Below are 23,831 nucleotides of genomic sequence, written 5' to 3'. Positions count from 1 at the left end.
CACCTAAATTTTGAACATTAGACAAAAGTATAATTATAGAAGTACAATTAATTGAATATTTGATTTGATAGATTTGATTTTTATTATGTATGCAAGTGATCAATGTTATATATATATATATATGTGTGTGTGTGTGTATACGCACAGGCTGTTCCAGAACTCAACATCAGATCAAACGATGTGGCAGTATTGATCATAACTGTCATGAAAAATAATAGAAAAAAAAGATCTCATGTAGTTTGAGAACTATGAGTTTATGAGTAAATTGAGTAGATAGGCAGCGGTTTCCAACTTCTGGTTCCATGTGTTCAATACTATTATCAATAATTACCCACTGTTTTTGGAACGATATAAAAAAATGAACAAAAAATAATTAGTTTTTATGCATATTTTTACAAATATGCAATATTATATTGCATATTAATTTGTAGTATGTTAATATCAGTTGAGTATTTATAAAATTAAACTGCTGAAAAAATTAAAGGGGGGGTGGGGGGCGCAACATTTTTTTATTAAAGCAGGGGGCGCGGTGCAAAAAAGGTTGGAAACCACTGATATAGGGCTTTGGTAAATTTTACAATTCTAATTAAATGCGCCAACCATTGATAAAAATTGCTAACATACAATAGAGGAGGACCTCTCAACAGTCGAACAATTTTGAAAATTTCAAACAACTAAGTTTAACAAAACGTCTTAATTCTTGAAATCTTTAGGCATTGAGTCATTATTTTCATTAGGGGTCTTAGAAAATGGATACAGGGCATGAATAAAGAAAATTAATAAAATTGATCATAATCACCGAAAAAGAGTCACATTTTTACCTTGACGAGCTTACAAGGTTGCACGTGAAAGCTCATTTTAAGCTACATGAGATATTTTTTTTTATCACATTTATGATCAATATTCAATACCATCACCCCGTTTCGGCTAGACGTTGAGTTCTGGGACACTTTGTATAAACAAAAATGCATTTTTGTTCATATTTTTCGCAGCCAAATTTTTTAAATAAAATAAATCAACACTTGAAGTTATTTAGTATGTAGGTTTCGATATTCACACAGTGTCATTTATCATTTCACACCACAAAGAAATAAAAGCAATAAATATTGATTTATAATTAAGCAATGAATATAAAACTTAAAAATAAATTTTAAATTTAGGTAAAATTAGAAAAATAATAAAATTATATAGTATCTATAGCTTACCAATTCTAATATAAATATGCTATATATATTCTAATATGAATTGCTATTCAGTTTGAATTTGTATTGGGAAATGATGTGATAACTTATATCATTCTATTATTTTTTTAATTTAGCATTAATTTTAAATTTATTTTGAAATTTTGTGTTTATGAACTGCCAGACAATATTTAAAATAATGGTGTGTTAAAATTTATGTTAATTGAATACACATAGTTTAAACAGTTAATAGAAATATAGGAATATTCATATTATACAGATAATTAATAATACAAAATCAAATAAAGCTGTATGATGAACTACGGTTTATTTAGATTAGTTTATTATCAATTATCTGCATAGCTAAATTGAAATCAATTTCATCTCAAATGAGTTTCAATTTAACTCATTATTGTTGATAATCGTATGTAATTATTATAAATTATCAATAATTATTAATTGTTTCAGATACGATGAGGCCACAAAAAGTTACAGTAGATAGTTGGTACATGTTGACGGTGTCTTGCGGCTGCATCGGACTAATTATTGCCGTACGGGTATTACTCAGGTAATAATAGTTAATTAAAATAATTAAATATTGAAAAAATATAAAATGCATCTCATTAATTAATAATTGATTCAATTATTATAATATATATTTTGATAGAAATAGATTTAAAAAAATATGGTAAAAAATTATACAATAATTTAATCTAAATTACTTTTATGTGCCCCATGAACTTCAAATTTTATACGTGCATATATAGTTACTTGTTAGACTAAAATCATAAAAATTAGATTAATATACTAAATAGGTTGTCTCTCCCTGTAAAGAATGCGTGTATTAGCAACCACTGATCAATATTTACGTCGGTCAACTTCATATCAAGCAGTATAACTAGTGCAATATTATAACAAATTTAAAATGTCATAACAAGTGAAAATTTCTGTTTTACTTCAAGAATATTTATATCCAAAATTATTAAATATTAAGTATGTTAAAAATATATCACAACTACTGGGTTTACTCCTAATGGAGTTCGTTCAGTTACAAAACAATTACTGAATATCTTCCAATAATAGTATACAAGAGTTCAAACTGGAATTAATTTTCAAAAATGCTTCAAGGGGCGTTTATTAATTGAACATGAATTGAAAATAAATTTAGTGATTGATTTTTTTCAGGATTTTTGGACACCCCCTTGGAAATACGTGGTGATATTCAAAATTAACCTCTCCTCCAAACCCCCGCCAAACATTACATGTATTTTTAGTTACAAGAAAAAATTGTGAATTTTTTGATTTTTTGGAAAATGTTATTTTTCCATGGAGGGCATTTTTAAAAAAAAATCCCTCCCTCCCCACGTGATATTTCGTGATTTTTTGTAAAACCCCCCGCTTCCCCTAAAAACCTCATGTAGGAATTGTGTTTCGTTTTTCGAAGTTTAAATAAAGTTAGACACGGAAATAGAAATTAAAATTAGACTATAGTACATATTATACTAAACTAATATTGTACTAAGTTCTGAAATGATAAAAGTACCTAAAGGTTGCTGAAGTCGTACCCTCAATGAGTATAAGATTATGATAATTAATGCATTTAAATTTAAAGAAAATCTTTGGCATTAATTAAATTTTTATTAAGTTGGCTTATAATCAACAATTACTAAAATTTCATTCAAAAAAAAAAGTTCATTGAAAAAGTTCTATTACGTTTATCGTCTAGTCGTCTTAGTCGTGCCACACATGAGATTATTGTCGAGTTTCACTCATGAGATTTTTCTTAACTTTTTTTCACTTATTAGTTACCAAATCAAACATAATAAATAGAATAAAACCTAACATGAAATAATAATCTAAAAAAGTAACAAATTGTTCTTAAAAAATTATTTAGACGAGGTGCTAAGAATTATATCTGAAATACTTATTCAATTTTCTTTCAAAAATTCTAATTCTAGTTGTAAAAATAATGTTTTTGAATTTTGTTTTAAAATTATTCTTAATCTTTTTCAGATTAATCCAAGCAATTTTCTGGCTGCCTGGATACATAGAAAAAATGGAAAAGAAAATGGCAGAGGAGCAATTAAAACTCAAGATGGAAAATGAGAAGAAATTAATGCAAGACACGGAGGCAAGTAACGAAATCACAGACAATATTAAAAAATATATAAAACACAACGACATTTTTGATGATAAACATGAAGATTTCGAAGAAATGATTCAAGGAGAAACGGAGACGGATATTGAATCAAGCGAGTACACAAAAAATAAAAACGATTAAATATTTTATAAGATTTTCACGAGCGTGCCTTATATGTAATAAAACTTAAAATAATTTACTTTAATAAAATAAAAATAGTTCTATATAAAGATGTGTATGTATAATTATGTATGTATATATGAAAATGATTGACTATTGAGACTATTTTTTTCACGATGTATTACTTAAGTATAAAAATTACTGTTTTAATGTATTTATAGAAGTTTTAACGTTTTATATAACTGACCGGTTTTATAGAATAAATATATAATTTTATTATCATTGACCTTTTATATAAATATAATGTGTAAATAGATATATGAATATGAATTTATTTCTGTACGTCAACTAGTCTTTCTAAATTATAAACTTTTAGAATATAAGTAGTAAGTATATTTTTTGAAATAAATTTAATTTATTATATTCAAATTTTTATTTTAATTTATTAAATATAAATATTCTAAATATGAAATATTTTTAGGGATAAGCTTAAAAAAAATATTACAAATTAATATTTTTTTATAAATATTTGTTTGTTTTATAAATTTATGATTTCAACCAAATTTTTTTATTAAGCAGTTCAAGTATTGCCAAATTATGTACAGGCAAAATTTATTAGAATTATTATTGAATTTATTAGAATTTATCATTAAATCTTTTATTATTAAATAAGAAGTTTTAATTTAACATAAGAAAATATTATGTACTCTATAGGATTATTTGTATATATTTATATTGTATTTATGATCGATGTAAATGGTTAAATAAAAAAAATTATACCTTAACTGGAGATTTTATTTATAGGTAATTATTCATTTATTTATTCAAGTATGATTCAGCAGATTTTAACTCCAATTTTTCTTAAATTATAAAAATCATGTGTCAGGGTAATATTTGTTGCATGTACTTTATCCATTTTCAACATGACTTCAAAACAAAACTTAGAAGTTGTAAAATAAAATAATTATTACTGAATGTTGTTTACAACGGCAGATTGTAATTCATAAAAGCAAATAAAAAAAATTATAATAATTGAACTGAGCAAACAAATAGCTTCCAAGTGAGCATACTCATGAAATTCATGCTTATTTACATTGATCAATAAAAAAAGGATAGATTAAATAAAATAATAATTTGAAAAATTAAAGAGTATACAATTTGTAGTTTCGATCATTTATTCATAGTATATTTATTACGTCAGTATGAAAAAACATACTAAATATCAGATTTTTTTCTGCAAAATCCGAATAATTTAGATCAATTTTTTATGGTGTCAAAATATTACCCATATAACTATAATATATAATAGCAATCCATTAAATTTTCATCGTCATTCTCGCAAAATATAATATTAATTAATTAAACGTTACGGTTAATAACTGAATTCATTTTTATAAATATAAAGCATAATAAAGATTGGGAATTTGAGAAATGCGTTTTTCTTTACAGTTAGTAAAGTAGTAATAAATGCATAGAAAAACTTTAAAATTTTTAAAAATTAGCTTATACTTTTCGTAGTAACAATAAAAAAAAATATTTTTGCGAGACAGTTTAATGAAATACATAATTTGTATTCGAATACTAAAAACCGCTACAATTTTTATATCGATTTCAAATAGTGATCACAATTTCTCAATTATATAACAGATATTCCGACAATTTTTTTAGCATTTGACCTTTTCGCGAACTACAAATCATGGCCAAAGTTCACCATTGTCACAATCAACTGACAAGTAAATATCTATTATTAAAACCCCATATTTCTATAATCTGGCAAAAAATGAGTACCTTTGTATGGAAATGAGTAGGAGTAATGTTTGATTTCGTTAGCAACTAAACCCTACAGTAATCGCATGACGAATTGAATATCGACACTTTTGTAAGAAAAAGTACATAATTTATTCATGAGAAAACAGAAAATATGTCACATTTCATATTTGAACAGAACCCTTCAAACATGTGACATCTGCAATAATATACTTTGCCAAATGTGAATAAATATTTTGTCCAAAGTAGAAACAAGGCATAACAAAAACATAATAATGAGCATATACAATTATATAATACATCATAACTATATAAAAAACCTTAAACTTTATCTACTAATTTATAACATAGTATTTATACTAAAATATATTTTATAACTATATAAATATATATTCATTAACTTATTGTAAAAGAAAATAATTGTATATATAGCACATTGTACAAGATAAAATAATCTATAATGAAACGTTCTCAGAGAGTTGACAAATATTGTTTAAAGTCTGCAAAAAAAATGCAATACTCATTTATCATACACAGCAATGAAAGAGCCAATCAAAAGCATTATTTTCACAACATTATTTATCAACACAAAACTGTTCTGGTTTCTTCGAGACTTCGAACAATCTTTTTATATACAATATTTGTCGTACAATTTATTTTAGAGGCTTATAACTTCGTTTTTGTATCATTGATTTTAATTTAACATTTAACATGTTTCTAGTTTATCAAGTAATTGTAAATTTTTTTCACAGGGTTGAATAATATTAAATTATCATCTTGTCTGAAACACAACTATTGTGGTGTTTTTTTAAATTGTCTACTATTCAATTTATGTTGTAAAAGCGGCCTTAACTTATCATGCTAAAAAAAGTAAATACAATTACATTATCAAGAAGAATTTGTTAATATTTTAACTGGTTAGAACATATTTTTGAAATTTTCCTAGATTAAACATTGAATTTTCTGTCATTTTTCTTTTGACCTTAAAATATATTCGTCACTGCGATAAAAATCTCAATACTTAAGTGCATGAGATAGTACTTCACATTAAAGTATCATTTAGAACGGCTAATTTAGATATTTTTATTACACTCTTTTAATATTTAATGAAAAATAAACCATCACTGTCACGTTATAAAGTAATAAACTATCCTGATTGTTTTATCATCACAGAATCTATATATTTCTGTAAATGTTGCGATTTAATTTGTAAGAATCGTGAATCAAGGTAACACCTGAAAACAATCTAATGCATAAATTCATTCATTAAAAGAGAAATTTGAAAAAAAAAATGTAATAAATTAGGTAAATTAAAATAAAATATGAAGTTTGAATTGCATACTATTGAATGGCGCAGAGCTATATTAAAAACTTTTAAAGATTTGATGAGAAGCACAACTATAAATGGATGTATACATATAGTCGAAAATGGAAGACATTGGACGGAAAGGTAAAATTAAAGTTTTGAACAATCATAAGTATTGTTTCAAATAATGAACTGAGTAACTTATTTTTTAACTATCTAATTAATAAATATGAATTTCTATTATTAATATTTTCAGAATTATGTGGCTGATTGTTAGTTCTTTGGCAATTGCTGGTGTGGTGTACTTTGTTTTGCAAATTTGGGTCGATTTTGTTGCAAAACCTACGGCAACGACCATAGAGAGCACACAGTACCCTATTTGGGAAGTGCCCTTTCCTGCTATTGCTATTTGTCCCGTCAACAAAATTAGTAAAAAGAAAGCTGAAGCATATGCAGAAAAATTGTAAGGAATAAAAAATCTGATGAAACCGTTTAACTTATATTTTATGTACCTATTTTTTAACAAAGCAAGACAACTATATATACAACTTGATTCCATTTATCATGATGAATAAAATGTTATTATGGCAATTATTTTAAGAATAACTAACACTTTATCAATTTCTGTGACAGGGCTAATCTAGCTGGTTTAAAACAAGCACAAATGTTAGAATTGGTGCATTTGATGGGTCGAATATACGACCACGATATCGAAGGACAAGAACAATTCACAACCCTCCAAAATATTTTGGATACCTATGATGTCAACAACGCTACTGGGATGTATGATATTTCTGAACACATGATACAGGTAAATCGACTTATAGAATCCAATTTAGTAGATCAAATGTGGGACTAGTCCAAGTCTTATAATCCAAAACTTTAGGAGCGATTACTTTTGATCCATGGTTTGGTAGCAACAAAATCAAACCATGATCTAAACAAACCTTTAGTAAATGCCATTAAGAATAGCAAAATTTAGTCACTATGATTAAATAATGACTGATTTGCTCGATATTCCGCCCGATATTCCTACTTTTCGCAAAAAATGTCTGTATACTTGATGTAAAAAATTGTGCCTCATAGTCAATTGCTCATTGGAGCAATTTCTACCATTTGTTTCATTTTTGTTCAGATAAATAAAAACCTCGGTTTTCATGATTAAGATACTGCTAACCCATCTAATGAGGTACAAAATCAACTATTGAAAGTTTACCACAAATATCATTACTAAGATGAGGGCATATTTTTTATAGTATAATAGAACAGACAAAGAACAAGTAATTAAACTAACAAAAAAAAACTTATAAATTATATTTATAAGTTATATTTATTTATTCAATATCCTGGTAGGATATGTGATTCGAGAGTTGAATAAAAAATGTAAATATTTTAATATTTTAGCTGTCACCTCAATGTGAAGATATGCTAAGTGATTGCTCCTGGGATGGATATTCTGAGCTTTGCGGAGCTCTATTCAGCATGAGACCTACTATGGAAGGCCTCTGTTGTACTTTCAATTATGTTAGAGGATTGAATATGACGGAAAAGTACGTTGTTATTCAAATAGATATACGAGTATAAGTATAAAAGCCAATTTTTAACATAATTTGATGGAATATTTTGTAACAACCTCTATTCAATATTGGATTTTATAACTTTCCACCTAGTAAAAATACACATTCAATGTACATGCTTAGAAATATTTTTTTGCTTGAACTTCATCTCCAAATCTATTTATTTTTTTTTTGATATTTTTTTAACAGCAATGAGAACCTTTCGTCCTATGAGTTGTTGGGCTGAAACTTCTCCTTCGTATTTTTTAGGTGGTAACCCAATGGTTAATCCATCCATATTTGATGATTTTTGTTATTAGAATTAATCTAATAGGGCTGACTTTTCATTGGTGCAACAATGCCGGGTGAGGGCTATTTTCACTTGGAAACATATTGCTATCTATATTTCCAAGTGAAAATCGTTGTCACTGCTGCCTGACAACAGGCTGCTCGAAGTGGGTATCGAACCCGGAACCTCTGATTCAGGTCCCGTCGCTCTTAACCGCTTACCTACGGGCGAGCCCTAAATCTATTTATGAGTTCATAATTTAATATATTAATATTTTTATCACGTATGACAACCAAAATACCTAATTTACACTATTGATATTACATACGTCTTCTTAATCATGATACTCTCTTTCACTAATACATAAGCAAACCAAAAAATCAAATACAAAAACAAATGATTGAAACATGTACTCATGTACATTACGTACAATTACTAAATAAATCATAAAAAAATGAATACCTTAAAAATACACATATATTGTATTAGTATATTGGTTGCAATTATCTTAACATTTTTGAAAATATCTGTTGCTAACTGTTTCTAATGAACCATTACAGTCTCATCCATATTATTTATAATTTACAATAATAGTAAAATTTCGAATTTGATTTTTTTTTAAATTTTGAATGATACCGATATATTTGTATATATATAAACATATTTATTTTGCAGATTTATCGATACCCCAGGTCCAGGGCATGGACTCATCGTCACAGCTTATCCTGATTTGGAAGATTATTATTATCCAATAATGAACACAGAAGGGTTTACGGTAAAAAATAATATCTGTAGATCCATAACACAAAAATTATACTCCCGAATCTATTAATAAATTATATATTTAACATGATTTCAGTTCTCTGAACTAAATTTTCTCCTTTCATTAAAAATATGTTGATATTTAATTAATATTTTTTCCTTTTATACAAAATGTTAAAATATCAGTTTGTTACATTTTACACTATATAAATTATTTAAAAATTTGAACACGTTTTAGTTTTTACCAGTTTGATTTGTAATGTTGATTACTCATTAAAAATTAAATGATATGTTTACTAAAAATTATAATTAGTTATATTGGATGTAGACTGAACAACTAAAGATTGTGAAGTGCGATTTTGATTTCTAAAAAATTAAATAATTATTATTAATAATAAAAATTTGCTATCCAGAAAAATATATGTATTTGTGTTTAATAACTATTTACTACCAAAATTATTTACTAACCAAATAATGCAAATTTAATTAACTGCCTTTTTTTTTTCTTCGACAGATACACATATTCAGCCCAAATGACTACCCGGACATGCCCAGCGGCGGGTTAACGCAAAAAATCGTTGCACCGGACACGGAAGTATTTTTGCGTATTGATGCAAGTACGGTCAAAAGCGTTCCGGATGTTGCACATTTTAGTACTCAACAGGTGATATAATAATTTGTTAACACACAATTTAAAAAAAATATTATTTTTGAATTCATAGCATCAAAATATTTTGCTCACATCTAAATTATTTGGGCATCTGGTGTTACAAGGACTCATTTTGTTTAAATTATAAATAATCGATTAAGAAATCGATCGCGGCTTAAATATAGTGATGATTACTAGGAGCAAAAATATCTTTGTTATAAAATAGCATTTAAATTACTTTATAAATATTCAATATATTTTTTGCAGAAAGGTTGCATATACCAAGATGAATCAGTTTACAGCTACAGCAATTGCCTTGTTATGTGTCGCGTTAGAAGTATATTTGCATTATGTGGCTGCAAACTGTTTTATTTACCTGACGACCGAGACGAGGTACCACAGCCAATTAATTGTACATTGCAACATATTCAATGTCTGAATAAATACATGGGCAAGTGTACATATATATTATTCTTATTATTATAAATAAATTAATTTTATCTATGCATGGTCATGTAAAATCGTCCGCACATTGTTACCCTCAAAGTAAAAATTTGATATTATCGAAAAGCTAGATAATAGTTTTCTTTGTTTGGTTTTTATGATATATATAGTTTGTATAATAAAAATAAAAAAGAGTATATAAACAAGTTAGAGCCTTGGATTCCAAACTATGGGGCGCGACCCTTTAAGCGTCGCGTGGTTGTTGCAAGAAGAGCGAACAGCTGCTTTCAAAATACTATTTCCAAAAATATAAATCAAAGTCGTTGAATTGATAAAGAATAAATGAAAAGATAATTATTTTTTTGTATATTTTGTCATAATATTTCATATTAATTTGTAGCCTGATTATTGAATTATAATATGGGTTGAGTATTTATAAAAATAGATTTAGTTAGAAATATTAAGGAGGTGCGCGCAGCAATTAACAGGTGGGCGCGGTACGAAAAGGTTAGAAACCACTGAGTTAGAAACAGTTACATTTCGTTATCAGTGGTACAAAATTTTTACGTATATTAATTAATTTATGGAAAATATGTTCAAGTACTTTTCATAATTAAAAACATTTTACTATCTTTCAATAGCAGTAGGTCCGACTTAAGTAGTTCTATTACCATTGAAATTCACAATTAATATCACTATCTTTTTGACCAACACATGAATAATTACTCATTAGGTCCCAAAGTTAATATAATAAAATAATTAATTACTATTTTTGTTGATTAACTATAAAGTGAAATGGCGCACACTTAAACCAAGAACGGATGGTATACCAGGATTAGAACATGAGGAAGAAGATAGTTTGAATTGTCCAGAATGCTGGCCACAATGTTCATCTACGTCTTATTTAGTGCAGGGCACTTGGGCACCAATGATACCAGACATTTTGGATAATGGCACAGAGTAAGAAAATATAAATCAAATCGATATAATTTTAAATCATTAACTTCTTTATGCACATCAATTATAACAATCACATAAAAAAATTAACTTTATAAACCATTTAATATAACAAAAAATGAAAAATAATGTAAAAATTTACGTAAATACATACATATTTAAAAACCCAGATAAAAATTTAAGAACTCACAGTAGACATGTGGGTTGTGACAAATATTAAGAGTTATTGAAATATATTGCCTCTCAACAGAACCAAGTATCAAATTTCTTATAATCAAAGCGTAATATGGCACCTTTCTTAACTTCCCGAAGAAGAAATTTTATTTTTTGCTAGACGTAAATTGTTTTGTATTGAAACAGAAGTTTAAATACTATATAATTATTGAAAAAAGTATTCAAATGCCGTTCATATATATAATACCACCATTTAAATATAAATGCAATGAATTTACTCACCACAAGTCCTTTAGTCACAGTAGTCTTTTCCCATACACATGTTTGTTAAAAACACAATATAAATATGTCCAACCACTTCACAAAATAACTCTTTTAAATTACTAACTTTAGTATATATATCAACACATGAGAATTTATTAAAACTATGATACATTAACTTGCAAACTACAGATAGTTTGTAAACTACCATTAACAATGTTGACTGAAGATTGTTACATCATAGTAAGACCATGCCTCCATAGTGAGGCCATGAAGTTGTCTTCAATATTTTAATATAAAAATAAAAGTAACCTTTCAAAAATAAAATAAATGTGATAAGTATAAAATGTGATATAATTTATATATCTACATTGTTATACACATATTTGTAATAATAACTTAAATTTTATAAAAATATAAAATAATAATTAATAATCTTAAATAAACTTAAATAATAAAATAACTATCTGCATAAAGTACTTTTCAAACTTTGCTGCGACTTACGGTTAATAAATTTTATATTTAATTTATATTAATTTAATTTTTAATATTTGCATAAAATTCCAACTGTACTCAAAATCTAATCAGATTCATTGAAACGATTTCTTTCTCAAATCTTTAATTTCTATTTGAAAAACAATATTTGTTGAAAGTAAAGTAAGACGTATATTATATATATATGTAAATTATGTATATATGTAAAGTATAAAATTTTAATGTTTCATGTAGCTTAAATTTTGAAATTTATTTAATAATCTGAAAAATAAGTCAAAAATATTATTACCGTCCAAATAATACGTATTTTACTTATAAGAAATGCTGGAATGTGCGCGAAATCGTCTTCGAATATAATTGAGTTCTTCAATAAACATTTTACTCATATTTTATTTTAAAACTAAGTTTACACTAGCAGAAAATTGATTTTAATTGTTTCAACTAATTTGTATATTTTTGAGAGTTCGGAATTATATATCTTATAGTTTAAATTCCATAACAAATACATAAATCATAGGATATCAATAGGATTCCAATTGGATGTATATTCCAATTGGATAAATGTGTATTTGATATTTCGAAATTGGTGATGCTATTGCAATCAAATTATTTAATTATGTAATTATATTAAAAAATAAGAATTTAAGAATTCGAATTATCCTTTTAAATCAGTAATACCCTTCTTGTATTATTTTTACAGTCCTAGCAGTATCAAACAGAACAAAAGTTTAATTCGAGTATTCTATGGATCTTCAAGTACCATGCTTTACCGTAAGGACGTTTTATATTATTGGTATGAAATTGTAAGTAAGTATTCCTTTGAAACATTTCATTTGAAATATGTTTTTATAAATTATTATTCATGGAAAATAATTTTAGGCAACTTTGGAGGAATTTGTAGTTTATTTGTTGGATTCTCACTAATGAGTGTTGTTGAAGTGCTATATTTTTTCACAGTTCGATTATGTGAAAATCTAGTACATGATATAAAAGAGACACATAAAGCGCATGAAAACATAAAAAATCATACAAGCAAGATAAATAATAAAAAATGTATCACGAATTCTAATAATCAAAGCGTAAGAGAAGCTTGGGCTCCTCCATATAGAAATTATATAGAATAAATTTAAACTTAATAAGACACTATAATTTTTGTTATAACTTATATTGTTATGTACATAAGATGCTTTATGTAATAAATTTATTTGTATCAAGTTAGACACATATTGGAATAGATAATATATTATAAATTACTTAATATAAATGTTTCCTGAATGCCATTAAAACTATCTTAAAATGAATCTTCTTAACCACATATCAAAGATATTAATATTGGTAAGAAATATATATTCTATGTGTGGTTATCAAATTAGCCAAACATAGAACCATGTAAATTTTCTAAATCCTGTTCCCTTTGCACAGAACGTAACTTTTCCCTTCGATATTCTTCATATACCTCATCATCTGTAGGTAATTCATGTCTGCATAGTGGACAAGAATTTGTTTTTTGCAACCATGGTACAATGCATTCGGAATGATAGAAATGTTTGCAAGGTAATTCTTTGCCAGTATCACCTGTTTTGAAAAACCTCAAACAAACTGTGCATTGTTCTTTGTCATGTTTGATTTCTTTATTTTGTAAATTTTCAATTACACTTTTTGCTGCTGGTGGGGGTGGATTTTGTCCATCGATTAATAATTCAAACATTCCATAATCTCTAAAAAGCCTGGCAGCATGTAAAAAATGATTGGGAGCTTCCCCATCAGCTAGAGGTTGGATGTTGAATTCTTGGAAATAGTCAGCCATGTCTATGGATAATTGACAGAGATAATAATTGTATGTTTTCGAGTCATACAGTATTTTTAAATATATTAGACCAACAAGATACGAACCATACCGCTTTTGAAAATAACATAAAATATTAATCAATATTTTCATAAAAATATATAACCAACTGAGAGTCTATATTAATTATTATAGTACTTTTGTCACATAGTCATGCCAGTATATTCTATACATTTTATGTATGTTTTAATATATTTTAGCAGTGTTAAGAAATCTATATAAAGAGCGTGATATAACCCCATAATGATGAAAATGAGAAAGTATCAGTAATAAACCGAATGAAGAAAATAATATAATACTTTGCTTATCAAATAAATCTTAAGCAAACCTCGCATATTGATATTTTAAAAGTTAATTCAGAAATCATTTCAAATGTCATAAATCCAAAATATAATTATAAATATGTAAAATATGTCTGAAGAAACTAGTCATAATTGGATAAAATAGCTATATCTAATAATGCCAATAATTACAAAAAGCTCCTTCAATTATTTTATAACAATTTTATAACTCATGAAGGCAATAATTTGAAATCGAAATACAATTAAAACCAATAACTTCATCGGACAGCTCTATTAAAACAAGTATTACTAAATAATTGAAAAATACCTGATTAATTTATAAATTGTGGTGCTAGGATCAAATCTGGATAATTTGCTATTTTAACTTCTTGATATTTTCTGAAAAGAAGGAACACTTGTAGTTGAAATAAATATGTCGAACCAGTTCACAAGAGAATTATTAAATTATGTTATACCCAATAATACTAATTGCACCGAAAATCTTACCACTTAAATAACGCACGTATATAAATTAACACTTTTATTATTTAAACTATCTACATAATAAACAAAAATCCAAGAAATTAAATGATCATTGCAATTTGCATTTAAATTGACAGTCATCTGTTCACAGTATTTTGCAATTTGCAGGATGTCCAACTTAATATAATAAAAACATATCGTTAACCAGAGAAAGACAATGATTATTATTATCACTATTCGCTCCGAGCGTGACTGCAGCGCCCATGCAGCGCCGTAATAAATATGAACTGATTGGGGCTATCAGTGTGTGTTTTTCATGGGTTTTACATGTTTGTTAAAGAAAAAAGATATTAAATAATTGTTATAAATAATAATAAACAAGATACAGTAATAATGTGAACGCTGAATGTTTATTGAAATTATTAAATTTACTTCAACGTACTTAAAACATAGTTAAGTATAATCATTAATTAAATAAAGAAATGCAGTAAATAATTTTAAGGTTAAGTGCCTCAAAGCTTATGTCATAATCTCGGAATAGTTCTTAATAAAAACAATATAATAATGATAAATAATATTTTATCAATAGAATAAGTAAATAATAAATTAATTTACTCATTTTTTTGGTCAAACTAAAGACTTAGACACTATTATAAAGACATAATTTAGACATTATTATAAAGACAAGACCAAGTTGACAAGTAGGTAGGACTCAATACCTCGACCGATTCACTGCAAATGCGATCATAGGGCTTGGGAACCCACGGTGATCCATCAACACTACAAATATATATTTCGCATAATTTCAGCATTGTATTAATTAAACTGTTTGCAAAATAAACATTTTTTCGCTATGTGATAACTTTTATTTTTCTTTTAATCATAAAATTACAATTATTATATAATAAAATGTAATTAATATATAGATAATAGTTATAAATAATCAATATACAATATATAAATATGTATTTTTCATTATTTCAGGCTTGTATTAATTACATTGTTTTACAAAACATTTTTTAAGTAAGCATTAAATTTTGATAATACAACAATTTATTGACTTATAATTTTTCTTTTTGCTAAACATAACAATTTTACAACTATTCATTATACTCCAAATTGTATTTTTATAACAATAAGGTTATGATACTTACTTTATTCTTCTAACCGCTGCGATCCACTTTTCCCGTTGATTTTCTTTCCACTTAGCTGTAGAAAATGTATAGAATTTGCAGTCACTTTTTCTGCTGGTATTTCTACAACCCACTACACAACAGATATGGTGGCTCATTTTTAATTATCTTATTTAAATTTGAAATAAATAAATATTTTATGTGTTTTTGTTTAAAATTTTGTTTATAATAGCCCCTTTTAGTGCTTCAAGTTAGCCACTACGAACGCTTCGGTCGATTTGACTTCCCCTTCCATGCCTTCGCACATAGCCAATTAATTAAAATAAGGCACAATATCTTTTAAACTACTAAATTCTTTACCATTTATCATCCTTAGATTTTGTGTTAGAATTTCACCTTTTCAACTCATTTCATTTCACAAAAAGTAGTGCCCATTTTATTTTTTTGACACTTCTGTCACCTAGAGAATGTAATAATGAAATTTTTAAGTCTCATATTTACTTAAATTCTTAATTAGATTAATTGGCCATCTAAGATTATCCATTTAATTCTTAATAGAAGTCATAAACCTTATACATATGGATTAATGTATCTGTCTGTGTATCTGGTGCATTTTGCATTCACTATTTATGTGAATTTTGAATAGCAAGCTGTATAGAATTTCACTATATATAAATCTCATTAGATATTCAAATTTGTTCCTTTCATCATCATGTTTTACCATAATTTTAAAACATGGAAATGAGCAATATATAAACTAAAGTAAAAATAAAACTTAACTTGTTATTAGTCAATACTATCATTTATTTTTAATAATATAGTTTCTATTGCTTCAATCAATATGATAATAAACAGATTATTATTTTTACAATCACAGTAGTAGCTTTATGAATATACTCAAAATTAAATATATGAATTTAATTTATCTTATCGTGAATAAAGTTATCTTACCCCAAACCATGAATATGATTATATCATATTCTAATATTGTCTAGGTTCAAAACTGGCATCTAATTCAAAATATGTGATATGATCTATTATCAGCTATGGTACTCAATTGTCTGTGTTTTGCCCATCTTTTAGATCTAGATACAACAAGATTATAATTTAGCTTTGGGAATATTTTGAACACACCAGTAATTGATCTCATTTGAACAATAGGAATAGACTTACCCATCTTTTATTCAAGAATCATTATTAATTGAATTGTAAGTTATATGTATATGTGATCATTTATAGTTTTTCTAAGTGTTTAATCATGGCATCCGAAGTAACAATTGAAGAAGAAATAGATCAAAATATTATTCCTTCTTCAATTGTTACTTCAGAGATCATAAGTAACTTGTACAGCCACATGTACCTAAGGAGTTTACATACTCAAGATTGAAAACCTTCTATAGAATTACCCATATGCATCTTATAAACTCCGCACATCCAAAAACCCTAATTTACTGAATTGTAAATTAAATGTTTTTGTGAATGTTCATAGTTTTTCCATGTGTTTTATCACGTCATCTGAGGTAACGATAGAAGAAAAAATATATCAAAATCATTCCTTCCTCTATTGTTACATCAGAGATTGTAAATAAGTTGAACAGGCACACATATACATTAGCTCTCATGTTCAAGATTAAACACTTTCTAGATATTTACCAATGCATGTTTTATTTAATTACTTATAATTAAGTTTATATTGCACATAATTCGCAATTGTAATATAATTTTAAATTTTGGTTAATAGGATTTTTTCAATCTTTATCAGCATTTCCCTATAGATAAATATAATTCGTCAAAAGTTACTTAAGACTTATCTGAATTATCTATGATAAGACTGATTTGGCACACTTTAACAGTGGCTGAGAAAAAGCTGAAATTTGGATGGCCCTTTTTAGGTAAAAAATAAATTGATTGATTAGAGAAAAAAACATGACTTAGAACAAAATAGAAACGCAAAAAAGTACATTAATTTCTACTAATAAAGAACATTGCATGTAACCTGACCCCAATATCAAACCTAGCATTAAAATAAATAATAATATAAAAAAGAAGAATTATCAAAACTAAAGTGCAAAGAAAAATAATATAAAAATAACAATAAAAAGTACTAATTGTAAATAAAACTTACACAAAGAAAACTAACCACTAGAACTCGACACGAATGCGATGCACAAAAAATGGCGATACGACCTTTTGACAGCTAAACATTTTCAATGACAACTTCAGTATATAAGTATGTTAAGGCAGCGAATTTTTTTTGACACGTATATCAATTTTCAAAGACAGCGTTTTCTAAAACAAATTTCTTTATAATGTAATTAAATAGAAATGCAATGTGAATAAATTTGAGTATGAAAACAAATTAATCAACAACACAATTTCCTTGTTTTATTTATAATGTTGGCATTCTAATAAATTAAGTTATTATGAGAAAACTTCATTACAGTGATGTGTCAAGCTCCTGTCAAAATAAATTGAAAATCTGTTTGTGATAAAAATTGTTTTTTCTATAAAAATAGCATAATTTAGGAAACTATATCGAAAAAATAATAAATTTTTAAGTGGCCCTTTAATATCTTCTAGAATTAAATATGGCAACCGTACCCCTTATGTTTGCTGAAGATGACCTAGAAGGTGGTGGAAAAGAAGGTTCAATCGAGGTAATATAGCATATAGAAAAATTTAAATTAATATCTTATGTACTAAGTTATATAATTATGACTCCTATGCATAGAATGACTTTGCATATAACAATAACGTTATTAATGCATCTGTTCGTGTGAGACTTGGATTCATTCGAAAAGTCTATGGACTACTTACAGTTCAGTTGTTATTGAGCTTGCTGGTGGGCATAGCCTGCCAAATTGAGCCTGTACAAGGAATTGTTAAAGCAAAGTTTGTATCACTAATTGTATTAATACACATTATTGCAATAATGTATTTGTTTTTATTAATGCGTTTCTTTAGTGACTGGCTCGTATTAGTCTGCATGATCAGTAGCATTGGTGTGCTGATTGCTCTTCATATCAAGAGAAAGGAAACACCAACTAATTTTATTCTGTTAACAATTTTCGTGAGTATTCCGTTCAATATTCCTGGAAATTGTAGCTTCAATGCGTATAAATATTAATTATGACTAACTTTTTAGACAATTACAAACTCCATCAGTGTGGGTGTGCTAGTAACACATTTTAAAGCTAGTTTAGTACTTCAAGCTATTGCAATTACTCTGTGTGTTGTTATTGGTATAACACTCTTTACATTACAAAACAAACTGGATTTATCAATGCTCCCAGCAGCGTTAGTATTTCATAATATTTTCAATCTAGCATTACCTATAATATTTTAAGCTATAATTATGATTTTAGATTGTTTACTGGACTTTGCTGCTTATTGGTTGGTGGTATCATTCAGATATTCACTCATTCAACTATTTTTGAATTAGTGTTATGCAGTTTTGGTGCACTAATATTCAGCTTGTTTTTGCTTTATGACACGCATGTTATGATGACGACATTATCACCAGAAGAGTATATTTTGGCCACAATTAACTTGTACTTAGATATTGTCAATCTATTCATATATATTTTAAGAATTCTGCAAGCAGCAGACAGGGGTTAAATCATATGTGATAAAATATAAATGGTTCAAAATTCTATATTGTATTATTTATATATTTAAAAGTCTTAAAAATGCCTTGTTTATTTATATTGTATGTTTTCATTTATTGTATATAGTTTATTTTGTTATTTTATGGCCAAGATTAATAAATTCAAAATTAATATGCAGCATTTCTTTTTGTATTTTATGTTAAGATTAATAACAGTTTTTATTTGAATTTATTTTGTATTAACTAAATAGGTACAATATTAAATACAATTATTCAGGTATATCTCTCTAATTTTTAATGTTTACAGTCAGAAAATATATCATCTACAATTTTTATTGGTGATTTTTTTCATTATTCATATTGTGATGCCTTAATGATATTTTATTTTGACAAATAATTTTTCTTTACATAATAACTGTATAATGAGTGCTATCCAAATATATAATTTAACATAAACATTTAAAATTTAAGCTAAAATATTTCAATAAGAGTAAAACAATCATTACCATTTTGTATTTTAAAATAATGAAAAATATGTTAATTTATGGTCACTTTTTCTTGATAAAAATTCTAATAATATCATTCATAAATAAGTAATAATGTACAATAAACTTAAAAGTAAGTAACACTATACAAAAATTAAAATTAACAAAAAAATCAACAATGCACAATGACACTACAAATATACATAAATGCTGCTTAAATATTTAAACAAGGAATATTAGCAGCCACATACACATAACATTCAATTAAACAATCTTACTATATACAATTCTTACAAATAGTTCCTTTATATAATAAAAATATTTTCATCACAAAATTTAAGCTGTAAGAAATCATATATATATATATATATATATATATATATATATATATATATATTGATTTATACAAGTACCGGCCGTTGGTTATGTACTATTGTTTTACATTTGGCATCTAATAACTCCACGTATCCTGATTCATCGCTGAATTCACCATCGCTATCCAATTGAGCATCTGAATGTTCATCAGTAGTTGTTTCAAAACCTGTGACTATTGTATGTCCTTCAATAAATTCAACTACTTCAGAGACAGCGACATTGCGTTTAATACTCTTCTTAAAACTTTTTCTGAAACTTCTTCTGAATTCTTTTTCATCTCCTGTTTCTCCAAATGGTTCCAATTGCACTTCTGCCTCTGGAGTTATTTCTCCGTCGGAAGTTGGTCTAGAATTCGTTCGTTTTTCGTGATTACCATTTTCTACATCGGAAGCTGTTACTGTACTTGCGGTTTCACAGCCACTCGATATCGAACCACCTTCATCACTATCACCAGTAGAGATAATTGCCATGGTGATACTAGGTGGTTGGGTGGTTATCAACTCGAAGAAGGCATCGTCTTCTTCTTCGTGGACGCGCGATTCATGAATTTCGTCTTTATCTTCATTTTCATTAGATTTTTCAGGAACTATTTCGGAATTGAGATTCTTTGAAGATTGTACCTTTGGTCTGTGTCTCCTTATGGAATGTCCCTTCGGACACCTTCGTCTGCCTAAGGTGTACGAGGGAAAAATATCGTTATTTTGGCAGCAACGCTCTTGCGGTGCTAGGCGGCTTTCGTCTTCCTCCTGTTCTTCCTCGATATTCTCTTCTATCGACACCAATTTGGGAGCGCTCTTGGAACGCTCGAGAGGCGGCCTGTAATTATTACCACCAACGCTCAATAAGATCTTTCTTCGAGGTAGACTAGGGTTGTCGTAAACGCTGTTGGCTAAGCTTAAGCGAGCGTTCTGTCTGGAAATTTTCTCTCTGCGGAATTCACTAAGTGCTCTTGCTAGGTTTTGCTGAAGCAAATTAGCGATTTCAGTAGCAGCTGATTCACGAGAGCAGAATACAGCATGACATCGAAGTTCGTGTTTAAGTTTTCGTCCTTCGTGTCTATAAACCCAGCAGAAGAGTCGAGGATAGGCGGCAGGTGCGCTGCAATGGGTGATGCGGTGCGCCCAATATTCGGTGAGCCCATGCTGTTTGGTGGTAGCTTTCAGACCGCTTGTGGCAACGCTGACCGTCATAGCAACGTTGGGACGGGAACTCTGCGTGTAGTTTCGCCATAAAGTAGCTAGTGGCTTGTCCACACAACCTTCACCTGAAATAATAAAAAGATGTGTTATCATATCATTTAGATCAAGTCATACAGATATATCTATAAAAGTATTTTTATAAATGACTTCTCACATGAAAAATAAAGTCGTTTACCATCCACAAAATAAAATCCTGTAAAAACCTTGTGCATATGCACTTTATATATTTAATTATGAACACGAAGTCTCATTTAAAAGATGTTCAACTTATCTAGTGCTCATCATAATTGATTGTATAACGGTTATTGATCACATAATATAATTTAAACTCTAGAATAATATAATACAATTTAAACTCTAGAAACTACTTGAAAGTACTCATGACTATATGTATTGTTGGCATAATTGCATAGTAGATAAATTTTCCATTTCACTCTATTATTGATTTAACAGTCAATACACGTGTTTCTGTTATTTTATGAACGTTTTTCTCACATTTGCGTGTTCGAAACTACTTTTATTTAACTATTTATTATGTATAAGCTATATTTCCTGATCATGACTAAACATGTGCATATGAACATGCCTATTAAACGCAACTATAAATTAATCGCTAATGTATAAATAAAAAATTACTGCCGAAGTTTAAGACGACCTTTAAATATATTGGAAATATCAAATTTCGCGGAATAATAAAAATAATCATCAACCAGTTTTATATGCTAGAGCAACCGGATAAATCCAGATAAGATAATAATGGAGTAATAAAATATACCATTTACTGTCAGAGCATTCACATTATATGGTTTTATTTCGCGCATAAATGCATGTTCAAATATTAATAAATATATATGATCTTTATTGCCCATCTTTGCTATCGTTAGTCATAATCAACAAATATGGCCTAACAATGTATCATCCAAATTATTTCCAATTAGCAGATATTGAAGTCAAATTAATTAAAAATTAAATAAATAGAATTTTTATGGTACATGCGATTACTTCTTAATCAATTTAAATTTCTTAATCTACTAAGTAGCTATCGAAAAAAACATTTAAAAAGTGAGGCATCAACAATTGTACCAAGTTAGAATTGAAATGATATCATCCACAGCCCCAAGTACTAAAATGACAACGATCAAGAAAAAGATAAAGTTTTATTGGAAATTGGACATAAGGGATGCCCCCTTATAATTGGAGAAAAAAATAATTCAAAAATCTAAAAATATATTTTTGTAATTTTTATAAACTTCTATATTAAATGTGTGAGTTTTACCACTGTAGGTAATAAACTTTTCACCATACTTCTTTGCTCCAAGGAAGTCATTAAACAGGCCTTATTTATATTAAGAGAATTCAGAATTTATATCTTATATGTACCATCGTAATCTCCATTAGAAGTTATGGGATTTTATTACTTTTGTATAGGGTGTATTGCAAATTGTAAGCCCCCAACGGATTCATTATCGAGACATGCAAGAAACTGACTACCGCACGGAAATGCTGCCATACTGATTACGACCAGACAGGGGGAAGAAACCTTTGAATAAATCCCTATATTGGTAAGTAAAATATTTTAATTGTATTTAATGGTAAGTGTAACACCATATGCAGATATTTGCAAAAGTTCAGGTAATCTACAACTCGATTAATGGAAGTGGTTTCAGGTAATGAGAAGTAGTAGCTAGTAAGTTGTAATATGAGTATCTTTATTACAAAATTCGAAATTTCATTTCAAGCATTAGTGAGATTTCAAAAGTATGGCAAATCAATTTGTGATTTTCTCATCGATTTCTTGAAAATAATAATTTGGAAAAAATGGATCTAAACCTCTGAGATTCCAAACAAGTATGCAAACCAATTTGTGATTCTTACATCGCTTTCTTGAAAATAATAATTTGGAAAAAGGTTGTAAACCTCTGAGATTCCAAAACAAGCATGCAAACCGATTGTGTTGTGATTTTCTCTTCTATTTCTCGGAATTGATCTTTTAAAAAAAGGTTGTAAACCCCTGTCTATCTCTTCTTGTACTATGTCCGCGATCCCCAGGAGATGGAATCCTAATTTCTAATTCAGTGATATTAGATAACACACCGGAGCATTTGCACAAGCGAACACGCAATACGCATATAACACTTGATCAAAATCAAAATGAGGCTCTCAAAGTTAATTTAAATCAGTAAAGTGATCATATTATAATTGACAAAGTATATATTTATGTCTTGCTAACAATAAAAAGTCCATAATTCTAGCTCAATTTGATAAAAAGATGTTCCTAAGTTCTTGCTTTATTTCTAACAATGGAAGTTGGTCGTCGCAAC

The 23,831-nt window shown here is 27.5% G+C and overlaps 6 protein-coding genes across 7 annotated transcripts in view; 3 read left to right on the top strand and 3 right to left on the bottom strand.

Moving 5' to 3' along the window:
* Positions 1-11,805, bottom strand: part of LOC113370982 (sodium channel protein Nach-like) — a 35,957-nt gene extending 24,152 nt beyond the window's left edge. The window contains exon 1 of the mRNA XM_026611643.1: positions 11,628-11,805. The gene's annotated coding sequence lies outside the window, so the exon portion shown is untranslated. The remainder of the gene's footprint in view (positions 1-11,627) is intronic.
* LOC113370981 lies at positions 1,655-3,462 on the top strand. Its single transcript, XM_026611642.1, has 2 exons — positions 1,655-1,749; positions 3,195-3,462. Exons 1-2 carry the CDS (start codon positions 1,655-1,657, stop codon positions 3,460-3,462), a joined length of 363 nt encoding a protein of 120 aa, XP_026467427.1.
* Positions 6,531-13,129, top strand: LOC113370979 (sodium channel protein Nach-like; the record flags this gene model as incomplete). The annotated part of the gene is made up of 10 exons (XM_026611641.1): positions 6,531-6,658; positions 6,771-6,977; positions 7,148-7,325; positions 7,919-8,064; positions 9,035-9,134; positions 9,636-9,785; positions 10,038-10,227; positions 11,006-11,174; positions 12,802-12,908; positions 12,981-13,129. Coding segments are annotated over exons 1-10 (1,524 nt in total), but the record flags the coding sequence as incomplete, so codon positions are not given.
* A 245-nt stretch (positions 13,130-13,374) lies between these two features.
* On the bottom strand, positions 13,375-14,818 carry LOC113370043 (E3 ubiquitin-protein ligase RNF181-like). 2 transcript variants are annotated; one of them, XM_026610698.1, is made up of 3 exons: positions 14,705-14,818; positions 14,557-14,627; positions 13,375-13,910 (listed from the first exon to the last, which is right to left on the bottom strand). In XM_026610698.1, exon 3 carries the CDS (start codon positions 13,906-13,908, stop codon positions 13,471-13,473), a length of 438 nt encoding a protein of 145 aa, XP_026466483.1. In that variant the 5' UTR covers positions 13,909-13,910; positions 14,557-14,627; positions 14,705-14,818; the 3' UTR covers positions 13,375-13,470. The 2 variants fall into 2 exon arrangements, with proteins under 2 accessions (XP_026466483.1, XP_026466484.1); XM_026610699.1 differs by having other exon boundaries at positions 14,736-14,809.
* A 3,517-nt stretch (positions 14,819-18,335) lies between these two features.
* LOC113370978 (protein lifeguard 4-like) lies at positions 18,336-19,462 on the top strand. Its single transcript, XM_026611640.1, has 5 exons — positions 18,336-18,501; positions 18,576-18,736; positions 18,809-18,914; positions 18,990-19,141; positions 19,210-19,462. The coding sequence occupies exons 1-5, from the start codon at positions 18,433-18,435 to the stop codon at positions 19,460-19,462; spliced, it is 741 nt and encodes a 246-aa protein (XP_026467425.1). The 5' UTR covers positions 18,336-18,432.
* Positions 19,463-20,337: 875 nt separating this feature from the next.
* Positions 20,338-23,831, bottom strand: part of LOC113370977 — a 33,480-nt gene continuing 29,986 nt past the window's right edge. Inside the window, exons 8-9 of the mRNA XM_026611639.1 lie at positions 23,457-23,577; positions 20,338-21,575 (exon numbers count right to left, since the gene is read on the bottom strand). Coding sequence (XP_026467424.1) covers positions 20,338-21,575; positions 23,457-23,577 — 1,359 coding nt within the window. The remainder of the gene's footprint in view (positions 21,576-23,456; positions 23,578-23,831) is intronic.

This window comes from Ctenocephalides felis, unplaced genomic scaffold (assembly GCF_003426905.1).
Source record: "Ctenocephalides felis isolate EL2017-DRISC unplaced genomic scaffold, ASM342690v1 CF-g0.4_SCAFFOLD_01492, whole genome shotgun sequence".
Classification (NCBI taxonomy): Eukaryota; Metazoa; Arthropoda; class Insecta; order Siphonaptera; family Pulicidae; genus Ctenocephalides; species Ctenocephalides felis.
This window is presented reverse-complemented; position numbering and strand designations above follow the sequence as displayed.